At 39.9% G+C, this 24046-nt stretch overlaps 1 protein-coding gene across 3 annotated transcripts in view; it reads left to right on the top strand.

Moving 5' to 3' along the window:
- Window positions 1-22687, top strand: part of SHTN1 (shootin 1) — a 99067-nt gene extending 76380 nt beyond the window's left edge. For 2 of the 3 annotated variants that reach the window (XM_004374878.3, XM_023729984.1), the window contains 3 exons: window positions 1645-1765; window positions 5714-5906; window positions 21476-22687. In XM_004374878.3, the coding sequence (XP_004374935.2) occupies window positions 1645-1765; window positions 5714-5906; window positions 21476-21698 (537 nt within the window). In that variant the 3' untranslated portion in view covers window positions 21699-22687. The remainder of the gene's footprint in view (window positions 1-1644; window positions 1766-5713; window positions 5907-21475) is intronic. The other variant, XM_023729986.1, reaches the window with a different exon arrangement.
- The last annotated feature ends 1359 nt before the right edge of the window (window positions 22688-24046 follow it).

Here is a 24046-nt window from a genome sequence, read left to right as displayed (position 1 = left end):
GCAACTCTTTTTTGTTTTACTGGCTAAAGAAGAAACATGGGTTACCATCTGTAGGCAGTAGAATTCTTAGAACCCTTCAGGAGTTTGGCAGGAAGAAGACAAACCCTTAGTAACTTTAGAAATTACAAAGGCTGGCCTGGTTGTTAGCCTTGGACAAAAGCTGCCTTCTGAGTCTGGCATGAAGTCTGGCAAATTATACCATACTTGAGGTTCTCACTTGCTCTGATCAAAAGATTGTGGTTCTCCTAGTTTTTGTTTTTGTTTTTTTAAGCCTGTGGCACAGTTGAGGAGGACCATTTCAAAGAAATAGTAGGCCTTTATTTCTTAGGAAAGACAAATGGACCACTTGTGATGGTGTGGTGCCAGTCCTTACGTCTAACTGTGAAGAAGTACTTCACCCAGTGTTCTGTACAAACACCTATGTGGCTGGTAATGGAGATGGAAAACCATAGCTCTCCCTCCATAACAGACTTCCTAGGGTAGCAGAGCAGCGAGCCATCGCGACGGTCTTTCTCTGTCTTCTTAAAGCTGATATCTGTTTCATCAGGAGCACAGCTTTGTGGCATCTGTTGTTTTTTTTTCAGAATCTTCTGGGCCCTGGATACATTCACTGACTCCTCTGTTAAAAAAAAACTCACAACCCATTGCCGTCAAGTCAATTCTGACTCGTAGTGACCCTATAGAACAGAGTAGAACTGCCCCCATAGTGTTTCCAAGGCTGTAAACCTTTATGAAAGCAGACTGCCACATCTTTCTCCTATGGAGCGTTTGGTGGGTTCAGACCACCGACTTTTCGATTAGCAACCAAGCACCTAGCCACTGCGCCACCAGAGCTTATCTCCTCTGTTAAACCCGTTGCTGTCGAGTCGATTCCGACTCATAATGACCCTATAGGACAGAGTAAAACTGCCCCACAGGGTTTCCAGGGAGTGGCTGGTGGATCCAAACTGCCGACCTTTCGGTTAGCAGCTGAGCTCTTAACCACGGTGCCACCAGGGCTCCCCTCCTCTGTTAGGAAGGTGGAATTAAGAAGCCTGGCTCTTCCTTGCCTCCCTATATGACTATAACCTTTCCTCTTTCACACTGAAGTCAGTGTATGCTCAGTGAACCATTTCTTTGGGTGGGCCACTGGAGATCATTTTGTGCCTCCTCTGGCAGCCGTGACAGCACTGTTACCAGGTGTGTGGCCATGGTCACGCTGCCTGAAGAGTAAGCCCCACATTTTTCAGTGCCACAAGGATTTGGGTTCAGTAGCACATGGCGGCCGTTTCAAGATGTTCTTCTAAGGTGAGTTCCGTATGGCTATTCTCTTCTCCATGGGATCAGCACACATCAGAATCTTAATCATCAAGTACCTTCCCCCTACTGAATTTCATGTCATTAGTTCATCAAGAGATGTTCTTGTACTGTTCTTTGGATGTGAAAGCTAGAGTTTATACCATCAGTTGTAGCATCATCTTAAATGATCCAACACTAAGTGTTGCTGAAGATATGAACATTAATATATCAAATTAATTTTGTTCCTTAATTCTTAATTCCATTCAAATTCTGGTAATGTTTTGGTGATTTGATTTTTTTTTTATATTCTTTTGTATATTGTATTAAGACATTAACCTTTTTGTTTTTGTTTTGTTTTTGCTTTAGGGGACACTTAACAAATCCACTAGTTCAAGAAGCTTAAAATCCCTTGACACTGAAAACAGTGAAACTGAGTTAGAGAGGATTTTGCGTCGCAGAAAGGTGACAGCAGAAGCAGATAGCAGTAGTAAGCTGGTTTGAATTCTCCACAATCTTCCTCTTCTTCTCTGAAGCCTCTTCCTTTAAGTCCCTTTTTAACATGCAACAATCTTTTTTATTATGATTAAAATACCTTTTTTAATGTGAGTGAGAAGTATGGGATGGGCAGAGGTCCTCATGGATATCTCGTAAGAACTCCTAAGTATTTTAATTTATTGGTATGTTTGTTTACTTATTTATTTGTGGCTTTTATAGTGTGGTTTGTTTATTACAAGATGCTCTTATGTAAAGACGTTCAGCATGGGCTTTGGCAACAATACAGCATTGAGTACAGGCTCTGGAACCAGACAGCTTGAGTTTGAATCCTGGCTCTGCCATTTACCAGCTACTTCCCCTTCAGCAGATTACTCAACCTCTCTGTGCCTCAGTTTCTTCATCTATAAAGTAAGGCTAATAAAAGCATCTACCTCATAGGATTATTGTAAGGATTAAATAACTCAGTATGTGAAAGTATTTAGCCCTGTGCCTGGCACAAAGTAAGCACACAATGAATGGTAATGAATTATTAGTAGTAAAAGGAATAATTACACATCAGTTACAAATGCAGAGAAATCAGCTTTACTTTTCATATCCATTTACTTTATTGTCTCCAAATCTATTTCAGAACTAACCTTGTATGACTTCAGTTTTTGTTTTGTTTTACAGGCTTAGTCACAGAAATTAGCAGAAACCTTTATGATGTTTCTGGCCAGGTAGGAGGCTGACTTTGAAAAACTACCATAAAATTTAAATTAGACAGCAGCCATAGCTAATAGTATGAATCTTTTAGACTCAGTTCACACAAACTCTTCCCTTCATTGTTTAGTCAGCTGTAGTCAGTCCACCTTAACAGTCGAAATCTGCAAAATATTGACTCATGGATTTAGGTCTTTGATAATCAAGCTCTGGTTTCAAGTAGGGATTTCTTCATACAATTGAGTCAATATCCATGAATCAGTGGCAGCATAATACCAGCCAAACTCTTTTTTTACTAAAAGATGTAGCCTTCATTTTCTTCTTCAAATAATTCAGATACTTAGTTTTTAGTTTGTTAAAATCCTACAAGGATTTTCCCCTTTAGAAAAGTAGTCACATCTCAGGAAAATTAAGGGGTGCTGTATAGTCCCAGAGACTTTTTCTTAAGATTGCTTTGTAAGCATTTACTAACCCTCCATAATGACTCATTCATTTTGTTATTTAACCAGTGCTTGAGTTATCCTTTCCATCATTTCTTCCTTAAGGAGATGCCTACCCATGTAGGTGTCATTATTATTTAGGACTTTGTAGGTGCCATTTTAGTGCAATGTCATTTACATTTTGTATTTTGCCACTGACTTTTTTTTCCCCTTCAGAAACATTCATACTCGTGAACTTGTTCGAAAACTGCACCATTTACTGTTTCAGAGTTAGATTTCAGTGAGAAAAAGAAGAAAATACTTTCCTTGCAGAAATTTGAATATTTCAGAGAGTGGGTAAAAATAGGCGTACATTTATAGGCATGGTGAGGCTCTTTCATTTTATTTATTATATTCCACCAGTATACACATATTCAGTGTATCATTTGAGGGAAATTAGAATAAAAGTTATAAATTCAATAGAACATGAATAGAGAAATAACAACTGTAATTGATGGAGTGGAGGGGAAACATACTAAGAGGAATGACTTGTAATTGAGCAGAAATTTTCTTTTGAGCTTCCTAGGAGCCAAGGCAAAAGAAAAAAAAAGAAACAAACATTATCTAATAAAAGAAATACCATTATTTTAGGTGGTACAAATATTTCTTAGCATCAAACTTGAAGAGGTATTTACCACGTGAATCTTTTTATGAAGGTCACGGAATGACAAAGGGCAGTAGTGCGAATTCCTAGAAAACAAAGTAAGGAAGAAGCTGATGGGAGGCAAATTACAGAGAGAAAGAGTTTGGTAGGTTTGTGTCTCAGGTATACTTGAATCTCTGAGACTTTTCTTCTGCACACAAAGGCTTATGGGATAGCCGAAATGTGAGGTCACAAGCAAAGAAAGGAAGCATTTTAAGGGTAACAAAGGGAGGAGCCTGAGGTTTGCAGAACTCAGATCCCAGATTAGTGGGTTTCTCCTCCAGGGGCCCGGGAGCATCTTATCCTTAGAATTCTTCCTGTGGGCCTAACTGATATTCCCTTGTTATACCTAGCCTTATGGCCTACCAAACTGACATTTCAAAGAGTGACTGGCGCCTCTTGGAAAACATTGAGTGGCTTAAATAGGATACAGTAATAATAATAATCTTAAATATTGTATTTTTTTTCTTATTTCTTTTTGTATGTAAGAAAAGTAAGAACTCTGGCTCAGCTCACCCACTCTCCCTCCTTTTCACTGTGGCCTCAGTCTCGGAACAAGCAGCAGGCATTGGTGTATTCAGAAACAAATCTTGTTCCCGACAAGGACAGGTCGTTTAAAGGTGTCTAGTGTGGTGGTCAGCAATTACTCCAGGGCAAAACAGAACTGATCTGAAGCAAATCTTGAACTCAGCTTCATGTTTATATTTTCAGGAACTTTCTTTCTTGATCTTTCTGCCCTTTTCTCTTTACTCCCACATCCCCATGCAGCCTGGGGCTTAGCATAGCTGGGAGGGAAAGGCCTTTTAAACCAGAATATTCGATAATAATTGCAAACTTGTCTGCCTGGATGGTATAGATGAAATGAATAATGAGGAAGACAGACAATAATGCTTTATGGGCTGGGGCTTTCCACTAGACCACAGGGGATCTGTATTTTCCAGTGGAGTCAGGCTGAAGGTGGTGTCCAACAGAATAGTGGAGTAATTTCCCAGCCCCTCATAGGTAGGTTTTTCAAATTAGAACTTCATTTTGGAGTGGACATGTTATGCTGTTATAGTATATCAACATATTCATATTTAAATGTAAGAATAAAATTCCATTGCTTAATATTAATGATCAGGGATTAACTAACATTTTGGACTGTACCTATCAGAACTTTCCATCTGGGAAGATAATCTGACATTTCCTAAGGGTAAAGCAATCCCCAGATATTGCCCTCTTCTTAGTGGTACCTTTCAAAATTGTCTTCTAGCTTCATTTTTAAGAAGTTCCCATTTTATTTGCACATCTATGACTTATTTCATAAATCTCTTTGTTTTAAAAAGGTTCCTACTGAAGTTCTAAGAAAGACATACTAGGATCTTGCTTTTGAGAAAAACTGCTCAGGAGAGACTCTTTCTATATAATGATAGGAAAAAAAAAAAGTCATGATGGTTCTTAGCTTCAGTGCCCAGAATTTTTATATTGGTATGCCAATAATTTCAGTAACAAGCCCATTTATGGTTTTTTTTAATCCAAAAAGAGCAGAAAAATCCAAAAGGTAAACAGCCAAACTCTTTGCCACTTAATTTGTATAATCCTATATCTGCTTTTTAAGAGGAAATAAATCCGCTTACTTCTCATTCACATTAAAATGAAAATGTTCATAAAAGCTGTTGAATGCTCAAGAAACCTTCCTGAGCCTTTTAAGAGAGGCTTTTGACTTCTTTCTGTTTTCTGTTGAAAATGAGGAGCTGAGTTTTGGGAAGAATTAACTCTTGAGAGGCCATATGGTTCAAGTAGGGTGTCAGAAAGCCATACTCTGTGAGAAGAAAAGAGTTTTCACAGTTCCAGTTTTACTAAGGACCCCAGTAGGTGACAGAACCACGGCCCAGGATTTTGTGGTTTTCTTAAAGGTCTATACACAATTCTTCAGCGTGGTCACAGTGCACTGAAAAGCAGTAGTACCCCCGAAGCAGAGCAGATGTCCAATAGGAACATTTTTCAGCATGCTCTTGAAATTTTAACAAACTTGGCCTTTTCACTTCCTGAGGGATTTTTCAGCTAATCTGTTTTTCAGTACCCTATTAATAAGCATCACACGGAATTATTAAACTTGAGGTATGTGTTTGGTTTTAAGGTCCAACCGGGATATTAGCCACCTCAGAGTCCAAATCCATGCCGGTGTTGGGTTCTGTATCCAGTGTAACAAAAACAGCCTTGAACAAGAAAACTCTGGAGGCAGAATTCAACAGCCCGTCCCCCCCAACACCTGAGCCAGGTGAAGGGCCCCGTAAATTGGAAGGATGCACAAGTTCCAAGGTTACGTTTCAGTAAGTAACGACGCCTCTTTATTAAGTAGTGTGTAGAAGAATCTGTGATGACTAACTTGTGTGTTACTTTGGTTTGTTTCTCTTTGGAGAGGGATTGGTTTGGTCAGCCAGTAAATACTCTCCTTCCTTCAACTGATGAGCCAACTTTTGATTCTAGGCCCCTAGCCTAGAGATCTCATTCACATTCAAAGCAGACACCATGTATAAAGAGAATTCCTTCCCCCAAACTGCTTTGGTAATTAGGTTCTTTTTCTACACAAAGAATTGGCCATATTTATTTTGCATCAGAAGACACTTAATCATTCTTTCAAGATCAAATGTTTAGATCATCCCTCTTAATGGTTCATGAGCACCCCAAGATGATACTAGATCTTTCAGAGGCCACTTTGAAGGGTACGTTTTTACAACCTCATTTTCTGGTCCTCAGTTAAAAATGTGCGTTCATATTGCTTGATCCTGAGGAAGAAAGCATGTTACTGTGTGGACTTACCTGTATAGACTTGAATCTTTACAGCGGCACTTTGATTGCCAAAGAGTTATTCCTGCTCCTCACTGTGTTTTAGACAGATCTGCTGGAGGATCAATTTGTTTTATAACAATGGCAAGCAGGCTCTTTTTGAAATTAGTCTTACTGCTTTGCTTTAGTTCCCTTGCCAGGATGTCAACTGGTTTGTCACTTGAAGAAAAGGAAGAGGTGAGACAAATCAGATCAGCCGAATATTGTAATCATCGTTAATTAAACCTCTGATTTCCTGTTCTATCAGGAGAGAAAGAACCCCTTTTTTTGTAGCTCTTGCTTTCTAAGCAGAAAGGGTGAAACCTGGACAAACGAAGTTGAAATTAAATTTGGATCTATTTTTGCCAACTGGTACTTTTTCCCACTCTTATATTTCTCTCATTGGTACTATTAAGGTTTTTTCTTTTTTCTTTTTTTTTTTTTCTCTCTGCGAATGAATGGCCTTCTTTGCTGACTTACAGTTTTATCTAATTTCATTGTGTTTAAAAGCACATTCTCTCCTGCGGTCATGTGTTTCCTTTCTTTTGACTGGAGCCATTTGAACAGTTCTAACAGAAAGATGATCTATATTCATTCTTCATCTTTCCTATTAAATTTGTTTAACACCTAATTTGACATCAGCAGTCTGGCTGCATTTGAACCAATATCCAGACACAAAAGCAATTTGACTGAGACAAGTTTGATTCTGAGAAATGCTTCAGTATGTGTGTATAGATTTTTTTTCCCTTTACCATTTTACACCGATAATCTTAATCAGAAAATACTGCAACTCCTTCCTCCTTTTGTCTGCCTTTTATTCTCCAAAAGTAAGTGGAAATTACATTTCCAAGAAAGGAAATGAAATAATTGCAGGCCCAAGGTCTGCAAAATGTGTGTTGAATTGACAGTGAAAAGGATCTGTGTGTTGACAGACACAGTTGTTAGATGCCATATAGGCCTATGTGAAGCTCAATTTATTTCTCATCTTGCTTGTTCAATGACTGCTTAAGAGACACATTTCAATTTAATTTATCTACTTAAAGCACTAATACAAATACTGTGTGCTGCTGTATTAACTTTTAAACTTTGCAACCTAATGCATGATTATTCAGTTCTTGACATTCTTTAGCTGGAATAACTAATGCCATGTATTTCATATTGACAGTCATTTAGCAAATAAGAGTCCCTTTTTGCAAAATCTGTTTCTTAAGTACAATTAGACTATCCAAATGAATCTGAGAATTTTGTATGTGTGCATGGTAATTATTCACTTCCCAGATAGGCAGACTTCATTCATTTATGTTTAAACAGCCTTTGAATGACTAAAGGAAGTTTTAATGTAGTTATAGGAACGCTTTAAAAGTAAAAACTCATGTTATTTAAAAACTCATTTATCAGGACCCCCTGAAGCTGGCCTAGCTGCTAGGAGTGACAAGGGTTATTTTCAAGGCTGTTTCTGACTGGTCTTGACTAATCGGTCCACAGAGAAGGTGAAGACAGCAACATTGTCTTACCTTGTAGACCTGAATTGTCAGTGCACTTTGACATCAGGTCAGCAGTTAAAAAGTGAAATGTTTCCTTTGCTGTTTAAAACTGTCCATGCACTCTAGTTGTTGCCCCTTTATTTTGACCTGTGGTGACACCGTCAGAGGCTTTCAGGTGAGCATCGCTGTCAGCTCTCGTTGGGAAGGAGTCAAGTCGGGGAGGACTCCAGTCACAGCAGCCTCTAATACGTGTGCTGTTGCCCTGACACACACACATACACACACACACAGTCACAACAGCCTCTAATATGTACGCTATTGCCCTGACACACACACACCAGTTACAACAGCCTCTAATACATATGCTGTTGCCCTGACACACACACACACACACACACACACAACAGTCACAACAGCCTCTAATATGTACGCTATTGCCCTGACACACACGCACACATACACACAACAGTCACAACAGCCTCTAATACATATGCTGTTGCCCTCACACACACACACACACACACACAACAGTTACAACAGCCTCTAATACGTACACTATTGCCCTGACACACACACACACACCAGTCACAGCAGCCTCTAATACATACGCTATTTTCCTGACACATACACACATACACACCAGTCACAGCAGCCTCTAATACGTACGCTGTTGCCCTGACACAGACCAGTCACAGCAGCCTCTAATACGTACGCTATTGCCCTGACACAGACCAGTCACAGCAGCCTCTAATACGTACGCTATTTTCCTGACACACACACACACACACACACACACCAGTCACAGCAGCCTCTAATACGTACGCTATTGCCCTGACACACACACACACACACACACACACACACACACCAGTCACAGCAGCCTCTAATACATATGCTATTGCCCTGACACACACACACACACACATACATACAACAGTCACTGATACATACACTATTGCTCTGACACACACACACACCAGTCACAACAGCCTCTAATACATACACTGTTGCACACACACACACACACACACACACACACACACACACACAGAGCTCCTACCACTCTGACTTCCCTCCCCCACCCCACCTTGGCCTCTTTGGCCAGGTACCTTTCCACTATAGGCCTTTGCTTTCCCTGTTTCCTCTGCCTAATACGCTCTGCCCCCCACCCCCCGCCCCCATAGCTTCATGGCTTCCTCCCTCACCTCCATCGATTCTTTGCTCAGATGTCATCTCAATGAGGCCTATCCTGACCGCTGTTTTTAAAATTGGCAAGCATCCCTTCCCTAAACTGTACTCCATTTTCCCCACAGCAGCTGTCATCTTCCAGCGCACTGCAGACTTTCTTTATTATATCTGTTGGTCATCATCTGCCTCCCCCTGCTAGGTGAAAGCCCAGTGTGGGGAAGGGTTTGTCTTGTTCACTGGTGTATCTCAAACACCTGGAACAATGCTTGGCATATGGTAGGCTCTCATTAAATACTTGCTGAATGAACGAACACATTTTTAGTATCAATACAACAGTCGAACCTTAATCAGAATATTCAGTTAACCGACATTCCCCCCTTAATTCAACAGTCATACATACACTTCTAGATATTAGAAGTTTTTGTTTGTTAGTTGTTTGATTTGCTTATTTGTTTTTTAAACAATATTTTTAGGTGCTCAGGAGTCATTTACATTCAGCTCAATCTTTCATCTGCATCTTTGTACCTACACAAGATACAGTTATCAGAGACAACAGAATACTCAGCTGTGAAAAAAACATTCAGCTATGCTCACTTGGTTGGCCTCAGATGGACAGGAAAGTTTGCTAACCTACTAAAAAAGATTTTACATGAAAGGGTAGAAGGAAAGATGTCTGCATAAGATCTTCACTAACACCAAGCTAGCCCTGGAAAGTTTTTTTTTTTTTTTTGTCTTTTAATTCCTAAAATCAACATATGTGTGTTGTCCAAATAATTACAGAAACTCCTGTCTGGCAAGTTATAGAGTCAGAGATTTACCGATTTATTTCCTAGGGACCTTTGAGAAGGCAGGAACGCTGAGGTGCTTTTAATAACTTAATTGCAAGATGTAATTAAAGTTAGCCTTCTTGTCACCAGCCTAAACAAAGCCAGGTGTTTATTTAAGAAAAAAGAAGAAAAAGAAAAGATAATCAGAGCTTGAGGAAGCCTAATTGTTTCTATTTCTATTTTAATAATAGCTTTAATACTTTGCATCCTGTTATTTATTATTAACAAATATACACTACTTAGTCATAATATGTTAACTCTGACAGTGAATTTGAATTTCATTAATTCTGATTGGTTATAATTCAGACAGGCATGATGCTGGGAATCTTCCTTTATGCTATTAGGGATAAAGAGCTGGCCAAGCAAATGAACAGTGTAAACCCGATTTTTGCTTTCATGCTCTTTCCTGTTGATCTAGATTCATCTGACAGTGTTCAAATATGGTACAACTCGTTGATTCAAGCTAATCAATGGGTAGTGTGGTTGAAATAAAATAGAGAAAAATCACAGAAATTTTAGAACCTTCTATTTTATTACTTTCAGACAGCTACAGTACCTGGAAATAGGTACACCAAGTGCTGCACAGGGTCAGAAAGACAAGAACGGTTTGTATTTTCATCAGTAAGAACGTACAGACGGGAATGGGGAGTAACAAGGAAACACAGTGTGAACAGTGTCCTAAACTGGCGCCTTTCCATGTAGACACAGAGTGGCTAGCATCATCCCGTTATTTCCAGAACTGGCCTGCAGTCAGACAGACTAAGTTCAGATCTTGGATCTACCACTTAACTATCCTTGTGGCCTTGGGCAAGTTATTTAATCTAGGAGTCTTTTTCCTCATGTGTAAAATGATGGTCGTCATGTAAAATTAGATAACGTATGAAAAGTATTTCAATAAATTCCTCTCCTACGTTAAAATTATCATGCTGGGACATTACTGGATAAGCAAGGACAAAAGTCAGGGTTGAAAGTTAAGATACAGGACACCTGAAATGTTGAATAGGCCAGATGGCCTTGGCAGGTCATTTAACCGCTCTGTTTTGTTTTCTTTTGGTTTGTATTTAAGTTTTTTAAATCTAAAGTTGACACGTTTAGATTAGATACTCTCTAGAGTCCTTTTCAGCTCTAGAATCCCTTGTTTCCTAATTCCTAATGAATGTGGTTGCTTGGTAAGAGGTGTGTACAGGTAGGATAAGGTACAGTGAAGTAAGTACATATTTTCTACCTACAGCATGTCTCTCAGCATAGATTTATAGTAAAACATACATAAACTCAGAAATGTAAAATAATTAATTTTTTTAAAACATCAGAACTTACAAGTCCAAATCAAAATGATTATGTTTCAGAGTATTACTCTTAAGGGTCGAGATACTTATTCTATGTCACTATTGCCCCAAATGCTTTTTTTACTTTGGATTAGAGATACCTGATCACAAGGGAAATAAATTGGGCAGTCCCTTCTGTCTGTCTATTTTGGAGTGGAGGAAGTCGGTGAGAAGTACGACTGTCTTCAGAGCCACCCTCCTTGTCATATAAGAGAACTAGTGTCAGTACTTATTTTGATAAAAGAACGCTATCATCCAATATAGTCACCACTCTATATTCAATGTATGTTTCCTAGTGATTTGGGCTTCTGAAAGTGGATTCTGTTTTTTGGAAATAGCCATTGGTTTTCCACCTCTACAGATATTTCTTTTAAATGTGACGTGAGACATTTGACCTACCTCCCAACCACAATATACAGAAGAGTGCTGTATAGTAGAGTCAAGGTGAAGCATGTAGTTGCCTAACCTTTCTTCTTTCCCTCCGGTGAGCTTGACTAGTCCCAGATTTATACCGTCTGAGGCGTTAATTAATGGGTAACTAGAGAACGAACATTCTAGAAACAGAAATATAAGTTGAATAATAAATAAGGAAAACCAATACGCCTAGATGTGGGTCAGGTTGTCTTCCATTTTAATCCTCTGCTAGGTACCTGAAACACATTAGCTCCATTATCCATCCCAGGTAAGTTGGGAAAACATTTTAGGGAGAAAAACCTGTGACATTTCATTACGTATGTTTTTCTCTTTTTTTTAGTTAATATTTTATATTACCCTTCATCAGTGTATATTCATATTAAAATAATACCCATCCGAGGGGAAGTGTGCTTAAATTGGCAATAGGCAGGATATATATGTTGGATTTATAAATGGAGGCTGTAAGTAGTGGAACTAGTTTCCAGTTTGGACATTGAAGGTTTTGGAATTTGCTTCCATGAAGCTTTGTTGTTGTTATTGTATTTCACTAACATTTATTAAGCCAAATACTATTGATGTTAATTTTATTAATTCTATAAACCCTATAAAGTGAACAGTATCCCCATTTTACAGATGAGAAAACTGAGGCTCAGTGAGCTAAACAGTTTGCCCAAAAGTATACTCCTAATCACTAGATTTTGTTTGAACCCTTGCTATTCTATATCCAAAGCCCATGCTTTTTTGAACTATAGAATACTGCATTAAGTTATTAAGAACTTAAAGAATGGGAGCAAAGAGAATGACCAGAAGATTTCTTCTGTAGGAAGCAGTGATTTTTAAGTTGGCCCTATGATCCCCACATCTTGTTTCTCTGAACCTGCATACCATATATGGGTAGTGTCATCTCTTGTTTTTACCCTCATCTTCCCATGGCTAACCTAAGCAATAAAAAGGTCTCTTGCCAAGGGAAGAAAATGTTTCCCAGTAAAACGTCAAGAATTCTGAAAAGCATGACCAATCTGAATCAGCAAAAATTCTTAAAGAATAGTTGGAAAGAAATCATTTTAATGTTTTATATGCACAATGTTCAATAAAAAGGCGTGCTTCACAAGTAAAGCTTGGAAATTAGCATATCAGAACACCAGCCTAAGCTACTTCAGGCTTCTGCCCTAGTTTTATTTTCATGGACATTTCAAACATGGTGAAGAATCATTTACTCCCAGAAGTTCAACACCTTGAAACTATCTGACTGTAACCATTGGATTAGAAAGATGCTTTGCTAAATGATAATATATTAAGGTGAATCGCTATCTGTGAGTCCAGTTTTAAAAACATGTACTCTAGAGCCCAAAATAAACTTTATTATCATATCCACTTTACTATGCTATAGCTCTTTGAGGTGCTCTAACTATCAGTGCGTAAGTGTTCATGGGTCACCGTGTTTTAGAACATCTCTATTATGAAGAGTCGGGAGAAGTGTGTCATTCAGTATAAAAGAGGAGGAGGTGACCAGATCTGAAGATATTTCTGCAGCACAGTCAGGCGGATGCTCAAGAGTATCTTGTGTTCTTGCCGTCTTGCTTTTCTTCTCTGAATGGTCTCATCTAGAAATGGCTCTGCTTGTCTGTATTGAGTTTTGTTCATTCATGTTCACTTCTTCTATTAATCACTTTCAGAAAGGTGAATATCCTTCCAACAATTTCAATTAAACAAAGCAGTCAACTTCCAAGATGATTTTTCATTTCATCTAGTAACTTTTATGAAACCTTGCTTCCAAAGGGAGAATCCATTTGAAAGGGAACTTAGGTTCCATTGTCTGTAATTGGCGTGATTCACAGTAATTTCATAGCTGTGTCCTCATCTTCATTCTCAAAGATTCCTTTAAGTCTCAGTGGCCACAGACTTTTCCAGGAACTGCTTCTCTAATTCGTCATGTTTTTCTCTTCAATCCCGTACTACCTCCCAAACTATAAGCTTTATCAAGCTCTTTTAAAATTCAATTTTAACTACCAGACAGGCAGTTAACTTGCTTTTGTATTTTGGGGGCCAAAACAGGTCACATTCTGTCCTGGAAGAATTTTTTAAAAACCCACATAGCAATTACAGGACTTTGATTTCAATAGAAAAATGTCCATTACGAGTCAAAACCATTTTTATTTCAATTTGCATTTAATTTCTAGATCTGTGGTGTCTCTAAATACATGTAACCTTTGGCCCTACTCAGGTTTATTTTTGTAACAGTTCATTTTGTTTGGGCCATAAACTGAATACCAAAGAGTAGTTGATAAAAGATAAAATTTTAGATGTCTCCTGGTTAGTGTGAATATAAAGTGTCTATAGTGTCTATAAAGGAAAAAAAAAAATCTAATTGCCTTTCAGGTTTCGAATTAAAAGGAAGGTTCGTTTTCATCGTTTGACCTCTAGTTGGTCTCTCCAATTTTATTTCATTATTTCTAGTGTGAAACTAATGTAGAAAAATTTGATTGGAAAGTGCTGATTAGTTTTACCAGAGCTGGAGAATCTGAGGTTTTGAAATATGTTACCAAGTAGAAATTGAGATTCTTAACTTACTTTTGGGGAAACTCGGCATAAGATTATTCTCGCAGGCGTTGCTCTCAACTGGAGGTTAATTTGGTTGGCCATCACCGTTCCATAAGAGAGGTTTGGGTCAACATTTTCTTCAGATGGAGAGCAGGGAAGTTCTTTCAGCCCCTGTGGTAGGAAGGGTAGGTTTTCTTCCTGTGATTCCCACCTTCACCATTTCCTCATCTCCTTCCTTTCTTTCTGTATGTGTCTGCATGTGTGTGTCGCTCAGTGGTGTGTGTGGGGGTGCACCTTCCCTATACTTTTTCTGAGAGGAGTCTACTAGCTAGCAGAATGAACTGCATGGAAGTTACTGCTTAATCTGATGCTCTTATACAATTAAAGGATTTGCCCTGCTCTCAGCTGTAATCTTAGTACTGCTGAATTGTGTACTGACGCTGCAGGAAACAGCTCTGCCTCGGCAAAGCACTGCCACAAAGGTTCTCCGTGTGCACCCTGTACACGGACAATTAAGTTTTAACAACAAAATTAGCAGAACAACTGGATGTTCTGGAAGTTGAGATCCCCTCAGTTAGTGTCCCCCAAGGAGTTACCCTGCGGATGGCCCAGAAGATCAGCCTGTCAGTATTGTCTTACGAGTGTCCCCAGCTGTGGTACAGAGAGCAACTTCTCCCAGATGAATTGTTGAGGGTGCATTACACCTAGTGTAAAAATGACTGTCAAATGCTGTTGAGTCATTCTCAAGTCTCTCAAAGAATTAAAAGAATTAATTGCTTTCTAACGGTTGCTTCCAATGGCAAGCAGCTATGATTTTTAAGAGACTTTGCATAAAAGACATCACTTCTGTATAGAGAACAAATTTGCTTTTGGTGCTTTGTATTTTTTGTTGTTTTAACCATCTTTCGATAGCCTGCAGTGTTGGTGTTTTTTATTATTTGTGTATAGGGAGTAGCGGGGAGTTTGGTGATTTATTCAAGTAGAAGTAGCTGCCTGAAATGTAAACACAACTTGAGATCTAAGGATAAACTGACCTAACTTCGGAAACCCGATACACGCACTTCGTTTGAATTATACTTTTTCATATAACTGTGTGAAAAGTAGCAAACGGAATTCTTTGTGACTTTCCATCTTAAAAGACAATTTAAAGTATATGATACAGTAAATTTAAAGAAACAACTTAAAATATTTTTTAAAACCATTGTCCTGAAAAGTTAGAATGAAAATGTAAGCATTTTTGAGCACAGCAGCTTTTTATGAGGAGCCAGTATGATATAGGGTGAATTTTTTGGGAGACTTTATGCCTCTTAAAATACGTCTTTTAAATAACACTGGGCTTTTAATGGCTGAAATCTGAATGGATTTTCCATGGTGACATAAAGTTGAGCAGAATAACAGAAAGCTAACAGAGTGGCATAGGAAAAGATGTCACACACACTGCAGGACCTTTGCTGGAGCTAAAACCAGTTGCGATCTGTGAGTTACCAGCGTTGATTTTGCTGGAGAGAATGGTCCAGTGTCCTGCATCTCCCTTTGCCAGTGTGTTTTGGAAGATGTAAATGTCTGCAGTCCAGCTTACACTGGAAGAATGAAAGACTGGTACGGGCTTCAAGGTATCCACCGTTGTCACAGATGTAATTGTGTACTAGGATGTCTGGGCTGCAGTCACTCAACTCAAGGAAATATTGCTAAGTGTGGACACAGAGAGCTTTGCCCAGCCATTGTTCCACATGGTAAAAAGGAATTCTTCTTGTTAATCTTGAGGGCAAGTCAGTATCTAGAGGCCGGTGTCCAATTTTCAACCTAGGTGGTATTCTGTTGTTTAACGGTGTTGTTTTTCGTAATTAAAAATTATATCTGTTTTTCCCTCAAATAGAAGAAACCCAAACTGACAAACTTTTTTGTTGAGCTAAAATGGAGCTTCAAAAGTATACAAAACCAAAGAAATGAACTTTGCTCTATTTCTATTTAAAATTATTAGAATTAATAGTAATATAGAAAGTTTCACCTAATGTTTGAAACTTTATTTTGTGGAGTTTGGGGCAAGTGTATGAACAGCTCCTGAAAAATATGTTTTCTGAGAGAAACAACAAAAACTACCTCTGCTGTAACGCCGCTACTATTCCACTGCTGTAGAAAGTATGTAAAGGGCCTGGCGGGGGGCGGGGGCGGGGGGAGAAAAGTAAGACCTTATTTTTTCACTGGAGAAAATACAAAAGTGACTTCCTTTTTGGAGTTTTCCCAGGAAACTACTTTATAAAGACAAATTTAAGTCTTTCTGCTTTCTGTCTTTGAAGGTGGTAAATATGATTGCAGCTTTATCCATTTTTATTGTAAATGAAACAGAGTTCAGACCGTCGGGCTGTGCGTCATTTATTGGATGGCTGCCACAGACTAATGCAGACATCCCACTGGGAGACCAGAGAAGAACTATACTTTGATTCACCAGATTGCGTTAAATAGTCCAGCTGTTGCGATTTGAAAGATAGTTACCTCAGAAGTGAAATAGAAATGAACTTGGCATTTATGCCTCAAACCATTTTTATACTGTTTGGCAATCAGCTTTTCAGAGGTAGCATTTTATAAAATAACTCTCACTGCTTAAAAGTTTCATTCACTGTAATGTTCAAAATGTCCCACCTTTATATTATCAGTAAAATTAAGCTTGAGTGATACGCAGAATTTGCATGAAATAAGCATTTCCCCCTTCGTTTCATGAGCTTTGATTGTATTCAATTGAGCTCAGAACCAAGTCTATTAGGGCTCTTTTGAGCATTAGTTAATTTGAATTGCAGCCGAAATGTTAGCTAGAACGTTGTTGAATATAATTGGAAAGTGGAAAGTTGATTTTGAAAGGAGTTTCATTGAATGCAAACAATGATGTGCTTTTTTAAAAATTAGAATGCTGCGTTTTCATCTCTTGTCACATAGTCTAAGAAATCACTGAGTCCCTTTATCAAGTTCAGCTTTGGCATAGCCATTTGCAATTGTTCTGATTCTTCTGGTACCAGTATGGCTTGGAGTCACGTCTTCCCTTTCACTGGCAAGCGGCCCCGCCTGCCCGAGCCCCACATCCTGGCAGTGCTGCAGGTGGGGAGAAGTAGCTCCTTTCTATAACCCAACTTGAACATGGCCAGCAGTCTTTGTGGAGCGACATAGGTGGGAATATGGTTTTTCTTCCATCCTCGCTTTTAGTTTTGTCTTGAAATAGCCTTTGAGCACATGGTCTAAAATCACCCATGAAAAATATCCGTTTGAATGGACCACAAATGACCACCAGTGTCAGATACAGCCAAGGCAGCATGTTGTGGTAGGAAAACAGTATTGGATAGGAAATCAAGAGTCCACAATTTTAGTCCTGGATTTGCTACTAACAAGCTGTGTGCCCTTGTTTAACTTCGCAAATGAAGAGTTTGGGCAAGCTCACAGCTGTGGTCCCTTTCCGCCTGAACATCCCGTGATTTTAGTCTTAAACTTTATATCACCCGTAAAATTTGTTTTACTTGAAGATTTTACAGCATACAGGAGAAGAACTGACGTTACTTTTCATAAGTACTGAATTTTAATTCCTTGTTTGTGACCATTGTCCTTAGATGTTGAATTAAAGTGGGAATATTGAACAGAGTAATGGCAATTCCTATTGGATTTGAGCTTCTGGGATTTCTACTTGTGGGACAAACTGTAGATTTAATCCTCTAGAACCTGCCAACATGGCTCCCTAAAGCAAGAGCCTGGGTTCTTGGCACTATCGCTGGCGGGACCCTCTGGCTGTCTTGTGTGATGGGAATGGAGCAGAATGAGGTCTAGAAGGAAGGCCCTTTGTTCCAGAAAAAGCCCTTGGCAGCTTCCCATGGGAACTAGGAATGGGCCTAGTGATGTCACACCAGGAGGAGGTACAAGTCACAGAGGGGGAAAAAAAAAACAAAAAACAACAGCTTGAAGGGACATACTTTTTATTTACAGGTCTCAAAGAAGCAAATCAAGATAGATTCAGAACAGGGATTCAGAAAGAAAAAACATTTAACATGCCAAAATTAGCCTGTAGCATCATCATCGTGTTCCTAGGAGAAATTGCCTTTCATGAACTGCATGGTGCTGTGGGAAAGGCAGGAATGGGGAGCCAGGAGTCTCTGATCTGTGTTCTGGCTCTGCCACTGATGAGCTGTGTGATTGTAGGCCAGCCTCTTCCCTTTCCAAGCCTCATTTTCCTCCTCTGTCAAAGGACAGGCAGGACCAGATGATTGCCTTTGTCCCTTTCAGCCTTAAACCAATGGCACTCCAAGTCAGCGATCATTACTCTAAAGAAGCCAGGTATTCTGACTCTGAGTGCATAGATTCAGAGAAATTGCCCACTGTGCCCAGCTCAGTGATAATCAACAGAGAGTTTCTCAGATTGTAGCTTCTGGGTGACTTAGTAATAGATTAATCTGCAGTCGAGAAGGTTACTTCAGGACAGAAGAACAATTCTTTACAAGGAGACAATTCCAAGACAGTTCAGCCCAGCATTTTAAGATTTCTGAGTTTCCAGTTCACGAAGGTATTTATTGCCTTTGTGGAGCCCTGAGAACATTTTCTGGAAGTCTACCAGCTGATGAGGAGAGCTTTTTCTAGGATGTGTTCACCACCCTTCACCTGCAGACACACCTGGGCATGAGAACATCTGTGGTAGCTCTACAGAAGTGATGAAGGTCAATGTGGGTTGATGGAAGTTGCTCACCTTAGAATGAGATAAATACTTCACCTTTGCATGCTTAGGTAGATTGGCTGGCATATGAAACAGTGGGCTCAGACCCAAGATGGTGAGCTGGACTGGCTTTGAACTATTAACAATTCAGTTAGGCTGGAATTTCATTTCCCAGATTTCCTCTACTCAGATGTTTCCAGGTTAGGATTGGCCACGAGAGAAGTTTGCATGAGATTTAGAAGGTGAAACTGAAGTAGTAGCTTTTTTTTTTAATGCTCTGAAGGTCAGTGTAGGGTAGGCGTGTTCCAGCTCACGCACCTTGTGGCTGATGTGCTGACTCTCCTTTTTGGCATATGGCAGCAGCTGGGCCCACAGTTCCTCCAGCTCCATCCGGGCCTCTTCCCTCAGCTTCTTCAGATCCTTGGCCATGTACGTGTATAGCTCCATGGGGAAGGGCTCCAGCCTATCCTGCAGATCATCTTCATCATCAGGACTGGAGGTGGCAAGAGACAGATGAGGCTCTAGTTTGTTCTTGGTCTCTCCCACTTTCCTTCCCATCTGCCAGAACTGCTGACTTGAGGCCCAGCATCAGTTGCAGACTGCCTAATTAGCTCCCTCCATTGCCTAGGGTCTCATTCCTTTACTAACTCCCTTACATCTCTTATAGTGTTCTGCTTCTCTAATCAACTCCTAAAGCGTACAGTCTTCCAGGCGTCTCCTGGGTCAGAGAATGTCAGACAACAGATAGCACTGGGGAAACTACATCAAGTCATGAGCAAGGCAGGCAGAGAAGATGGTGTTTGGGAAAGGATGGCTTTTAAATAGCATCCAACTTCAGGTGGGGCTGTTGTGTTACAGTGAGAAACTGATTCTCAAAACATAGCAACAGATGTCTAGAAGGGAGGGTTCCTTGGCCAGGGTGGGTGAACAATGTCATGGTGTTTTCCAACGAAATCCAGGCAAAAATAAAGGAATCTGTCCTTACTACAGCATAGCTTTCTTTCCAGGCTTCTGGGCATCTCTGCTTTTACGACCTCCAAGACAGACAGAGCTATGTGTTGCTGATGATGCCAAGCTACACAGTTTGTATAACCTGATAGCAAGATGGAGTGGTATGGCACTGGTCAGAAAGTAATCAAAATGTGATCATTGGCTTTGACGTGTTTGTACCTGGGGCTGGTCAGGCAGGCCATTTCCGTCACTAGTTGATGGTTTATTCTGTCGCTTTCATTGTGTAAGAGAGCCCTTCAGACCTGCTCACACCAAAGCTTTCGTTTCTCCCCATTCGTTCTGAACCTTTCACAGGTTATTAATATCCACCCCTTTGTTTACTCCACAAACACCAGGATCTGAGCTGAGTGGTAGGGATATAACTGTGGACAAAACTAAACGGCCCCTGCCTCATGGATGCTGACTTACCATTTAAAGAGACAGTATTTAATGACAGTTGTGCCAAGTCCGGCAAGGGAGAAGTACTTTTGATGGTCAGAGAGTATCTAACCGGGGGATCTGACCTGCAGGTCAGGGAATACGAGAAATCGGCTCCCGGTGAGGAGCTGGTAGAGCAGTGGACAGACAGTGGCTAGCAGTTCCCCAGTACGCGTCCTGACATCCAGAGGTAGGACGGTGGTGTGCTGGTGAATGTTTAATATCCAGCCCTCTGGGGCAGAGTCCGAATCCGAGTGTTGGCTGAGAAGACCAGACAAGTCTGACTAGCCGCAGCCCTGCCAGCTCCAGCTGCCTCAACCTTCAGCCATCAGGCCAGCAGCCCAGTACCTTCAGATGGTGGGCTCTGACCATGACTTCTGAAAGGACGAGGTGCCAACAGCCTGATTTCCTGATACGTGGTGAGAGAAGAGTGTTCTAGAGACATCTCTGTCTCCACAACAAAACCGCTACTCATTCACCTGAAGAAGCAGTAGCATCCTGCATCAGAAGAGCAGAAAGGAAAAAGAAACTACACCTAAATATAAAATCTCTCAAAAATCTGATTCTCCTTTTCAAAAAAAATGTGTGGTAACTTAGCAGCTTAGCTTGTTTTCTGGATTCTGCCATCTGCCCTTGCCCTCTACTGCCCCTCCTCGGCCCTGACCAGCTCTCTTCTAGTCAGTAAATGCAGCCGCTGGCACATCTCGCAGCTGTCCGTCAGTGATCAGGGTGAGTCACTTCCCCTCATGGAGGCAGTCTCCTCAGAGCTAATCTGCAGCCACCTGAACCTGGGGCACAGGAAAGGGGGTTAACTGGCTCCTTCCCGCTAAGTGAGGGCGTGGCAGGAGGCTGGGCGCATGCAGAGGAACGCTCAGTGTATCCCTGAGCTTTGCACTTCCCGAGAAGAGCATGTAATTTTGGAGGTAGGTGCATTTTGCTTTTTAACACTTCCTTAGTTAATTGCTCTGACTTTCTCGCCTTCTTTCTTCTTTCCTTGTGCTCCTAATATGTAATCTGATAGCTTCATTTTTTCTTTTTTTAATGGCTGGCATCTCACAGAAACTTTGTGCATGTTGGTTAGACTTAGCACATGTTGGTTTTTATGTTTGCATGAATCCAGGAATATGAAAGACAAATATTTTCTCTCTCTGCTTTTTGTTTGTTTAACTATTCGTTCCATAGGCCTCCCAGTAGCACTGGACGCAAGAGAAAAGACGTGGGCAGTGAAGAACAAGCTGGACCAGTTATAGTTTTAGATCCTATTTCCACACATGCATCCGAAACCAAAGATCAGGTAGCTGAAAAAGATCCAGCTCAACCCAAGGAGGATGAAGGCAAAACTAAACCAGAATGCAAAGAAGACAGCATGGAAAAAATCAGAGAGACAGACAGCTCCAGCTGCTGATCTGTACACCAGGAGGCCCACGTATTCGCAAGTCCTTTACAATAAGCACATGATTAGTTCTGGCCTATTGGCAAGGGCTATAGACATTCTGTTCTTGTAACTCTATTCAGAATACAGATTCTTTTTAAATGTCACTTTATAAGTATGTATTTCAACTATAAACATAAGTAAGCTATTTAGCAAAACAACACAAGTAGTTTTTGGTTTTGATCTTTATAGGGATAAGATTTTTCCTAGTTACTGTATTAAGTGTGGCTTCTTTTAAAAGGGTTACAAAAAATCCAGATGTTGGTATCTTTTTAGATAATGTGCATACCACTCATCAGATGTAATACTGAACGTTTTTGGTACTTGTGGGATAACTGGACAAACAAAACTAAGTGTGACTTAAAGGTCCCCAAAGAAGCTTCTGTTTTGGATCTGATCCACTTTTGATGGAGAAATTGCAGTAGCATGGGAACTGTTGGGCTTTGTGGCATACAAGTGACTTTCCTGGGGATACTGAGATAAGCTGAAAATCCAGGAGCTGGCATCAAATTAGTGGTCCCATAGTCAATGTTAGTTACACACATTGTTAACTGTGGGATGAAAAATACATGCTATCGATCCTGTCTAAAGCCTCCCAAGGGCTATGGTGGGAATACTCTGGTGGCCTGAAGCAGAATTGAGGGGAATGCCCAAGTCCAATCCTTGAATTCAATTCAGTACAGTATTATCTTGGTAAGCCATGTGCTCTGTGCTGTGAGTTAATTGTGTTTTCTCATGTACTAATGTGCCACAAGTACCATATTTTACCACAGTTCTTATGTACAGTGAAGACAAGTGACAAGCAGTTTTCTTGCTTCGCTGCCGTTCTACATTACACAGGATTTTGTGTGTGTGTGTTTTTAAAGAAATTAAGTGGTAGTTAGTCTCTAAAAATACAACGTTTCAGGCTACCACAGTGAATAAATAGAAATGTAATCAGGGATTTTTTTTTTTTTTTCATTTACGCAGCTTTTCAAAGTTGATTCTTTCAAAATTGGTGTTTATTTAAAATACGTGGTAATGTACTTGAATGTGTTTTTTTATGACAATGATTCAGTAATGGTAATTTTACTATTAAAGAATGTGCAAGGTTTAGTTTTTGTTAGCATGGCTCAGCATGTAGCTGTCAGGTGTTTCTCACCTAAGGGCAAAAGAAAATGATAGTAATAATTTCAGTCGTATTTTATTTTTGCACGTGTGCTAAAGCGTAGGTTTGAAGAGGTGGATAGGCAGGTAAATGTACTTCCTAAGCTTGGAGATAATTCTCTTTCTGTAGGTTTGTTATGCTTGGCTATTTCCATATTCTTCCAGTGATGATTTTACAGTTACTTATCCATTTATTCGTGTGGAATTAAGATGTAATGTTTTTCAACTGTCATTTTCCCTAACTGAATAATACTGCTATATGTTATGCTGACCACACACTGCACTGGTTCACTCAAACGAGTTCTGTTTTGCTGTGATTTGAACTCTTCTCACCACAACCTATTAAAAAGTACCAACAGTTTCCCATGAAGGGTCAAGTGTGGTTATTGACATTTTGGGTTTGTTTCCTCAGGCTCGACATTCTTTAATAGGGTAATTGTGTGAGAGTTGATAACTCTAGTCATTTTTAATAATCCATAAAATGCTTGATTTGAGGAATTTTGTTCCATGTTTCGAATACTCTCCCCCACGTGCCTGTCATCCATCTGCTGGCACGCACCCGAGATATTTAGGAATCGACAGCTACATACACTCATCGTTCCGTATTTCATCACACACATCAACAGAATGTTAGCCATTATTTCTAGGGTAAGAAGTTAACCATCTGGTGAGATGTGTTAGCTGGACCAGGCAACAGTTGCTTAGTAACTGTATTTTGAAAATGTTCTTGCTCTTTTCTAAGCTGCTTACTGTCCTTCACCGCCATCACAGAATGTTTTAAACTAATTTAATGTAAAGGTATTTGACGTAGAATATTTACTCACCCTTTTCCGCCTGTGTGGTTTCCCTGTCACCTCACTTTTGAGGATATTTTTGCCCCTGGCAGGGTGCCATTAGTAGTTAGTCCCAGACGGGAAGACTACTGGGGCTTGTCTCCTCACCCTATTTGCACAGAAAATTACACATCTTCTACTATTTTAAAGTTGAAAGGGGCTGCCAACTTTATGTTTCTGTTTTCTCTAAAAGACTATTTATTCTTCCTTTTGTTTTGGAAATATAAATTAGGTCTCGTCCTCTACAGAGTTTTCCTAACTAATGTTGATGCATTTTATGGCCAGAGTGAGGCAAAAGGATACTTTGTGCCCTTGCACAAAAAGAAAAAGAAACCATCTCCC

Source organism: Trichechus manatus, unplaced genomic scaffold (assembly GCF_000243295.1).
Source record: "Trichechus manatus latirostris isolate Lorelei unplaced genomic scaffold, TriManLat1.0 scaffold00031, whole genome shotgun sequence".
Lineage (NCBI taxonomy): Eukaryota > Metazoa > Chordata > Mammalia > Sirenia > Trichechidae > Trichechus > Trichechus manatus.
The sequence above is the reverse complement of the archived record's forward strand: the minus strand, read 5'-3'. Positions and strand labels throughout refer to the sequence as shown.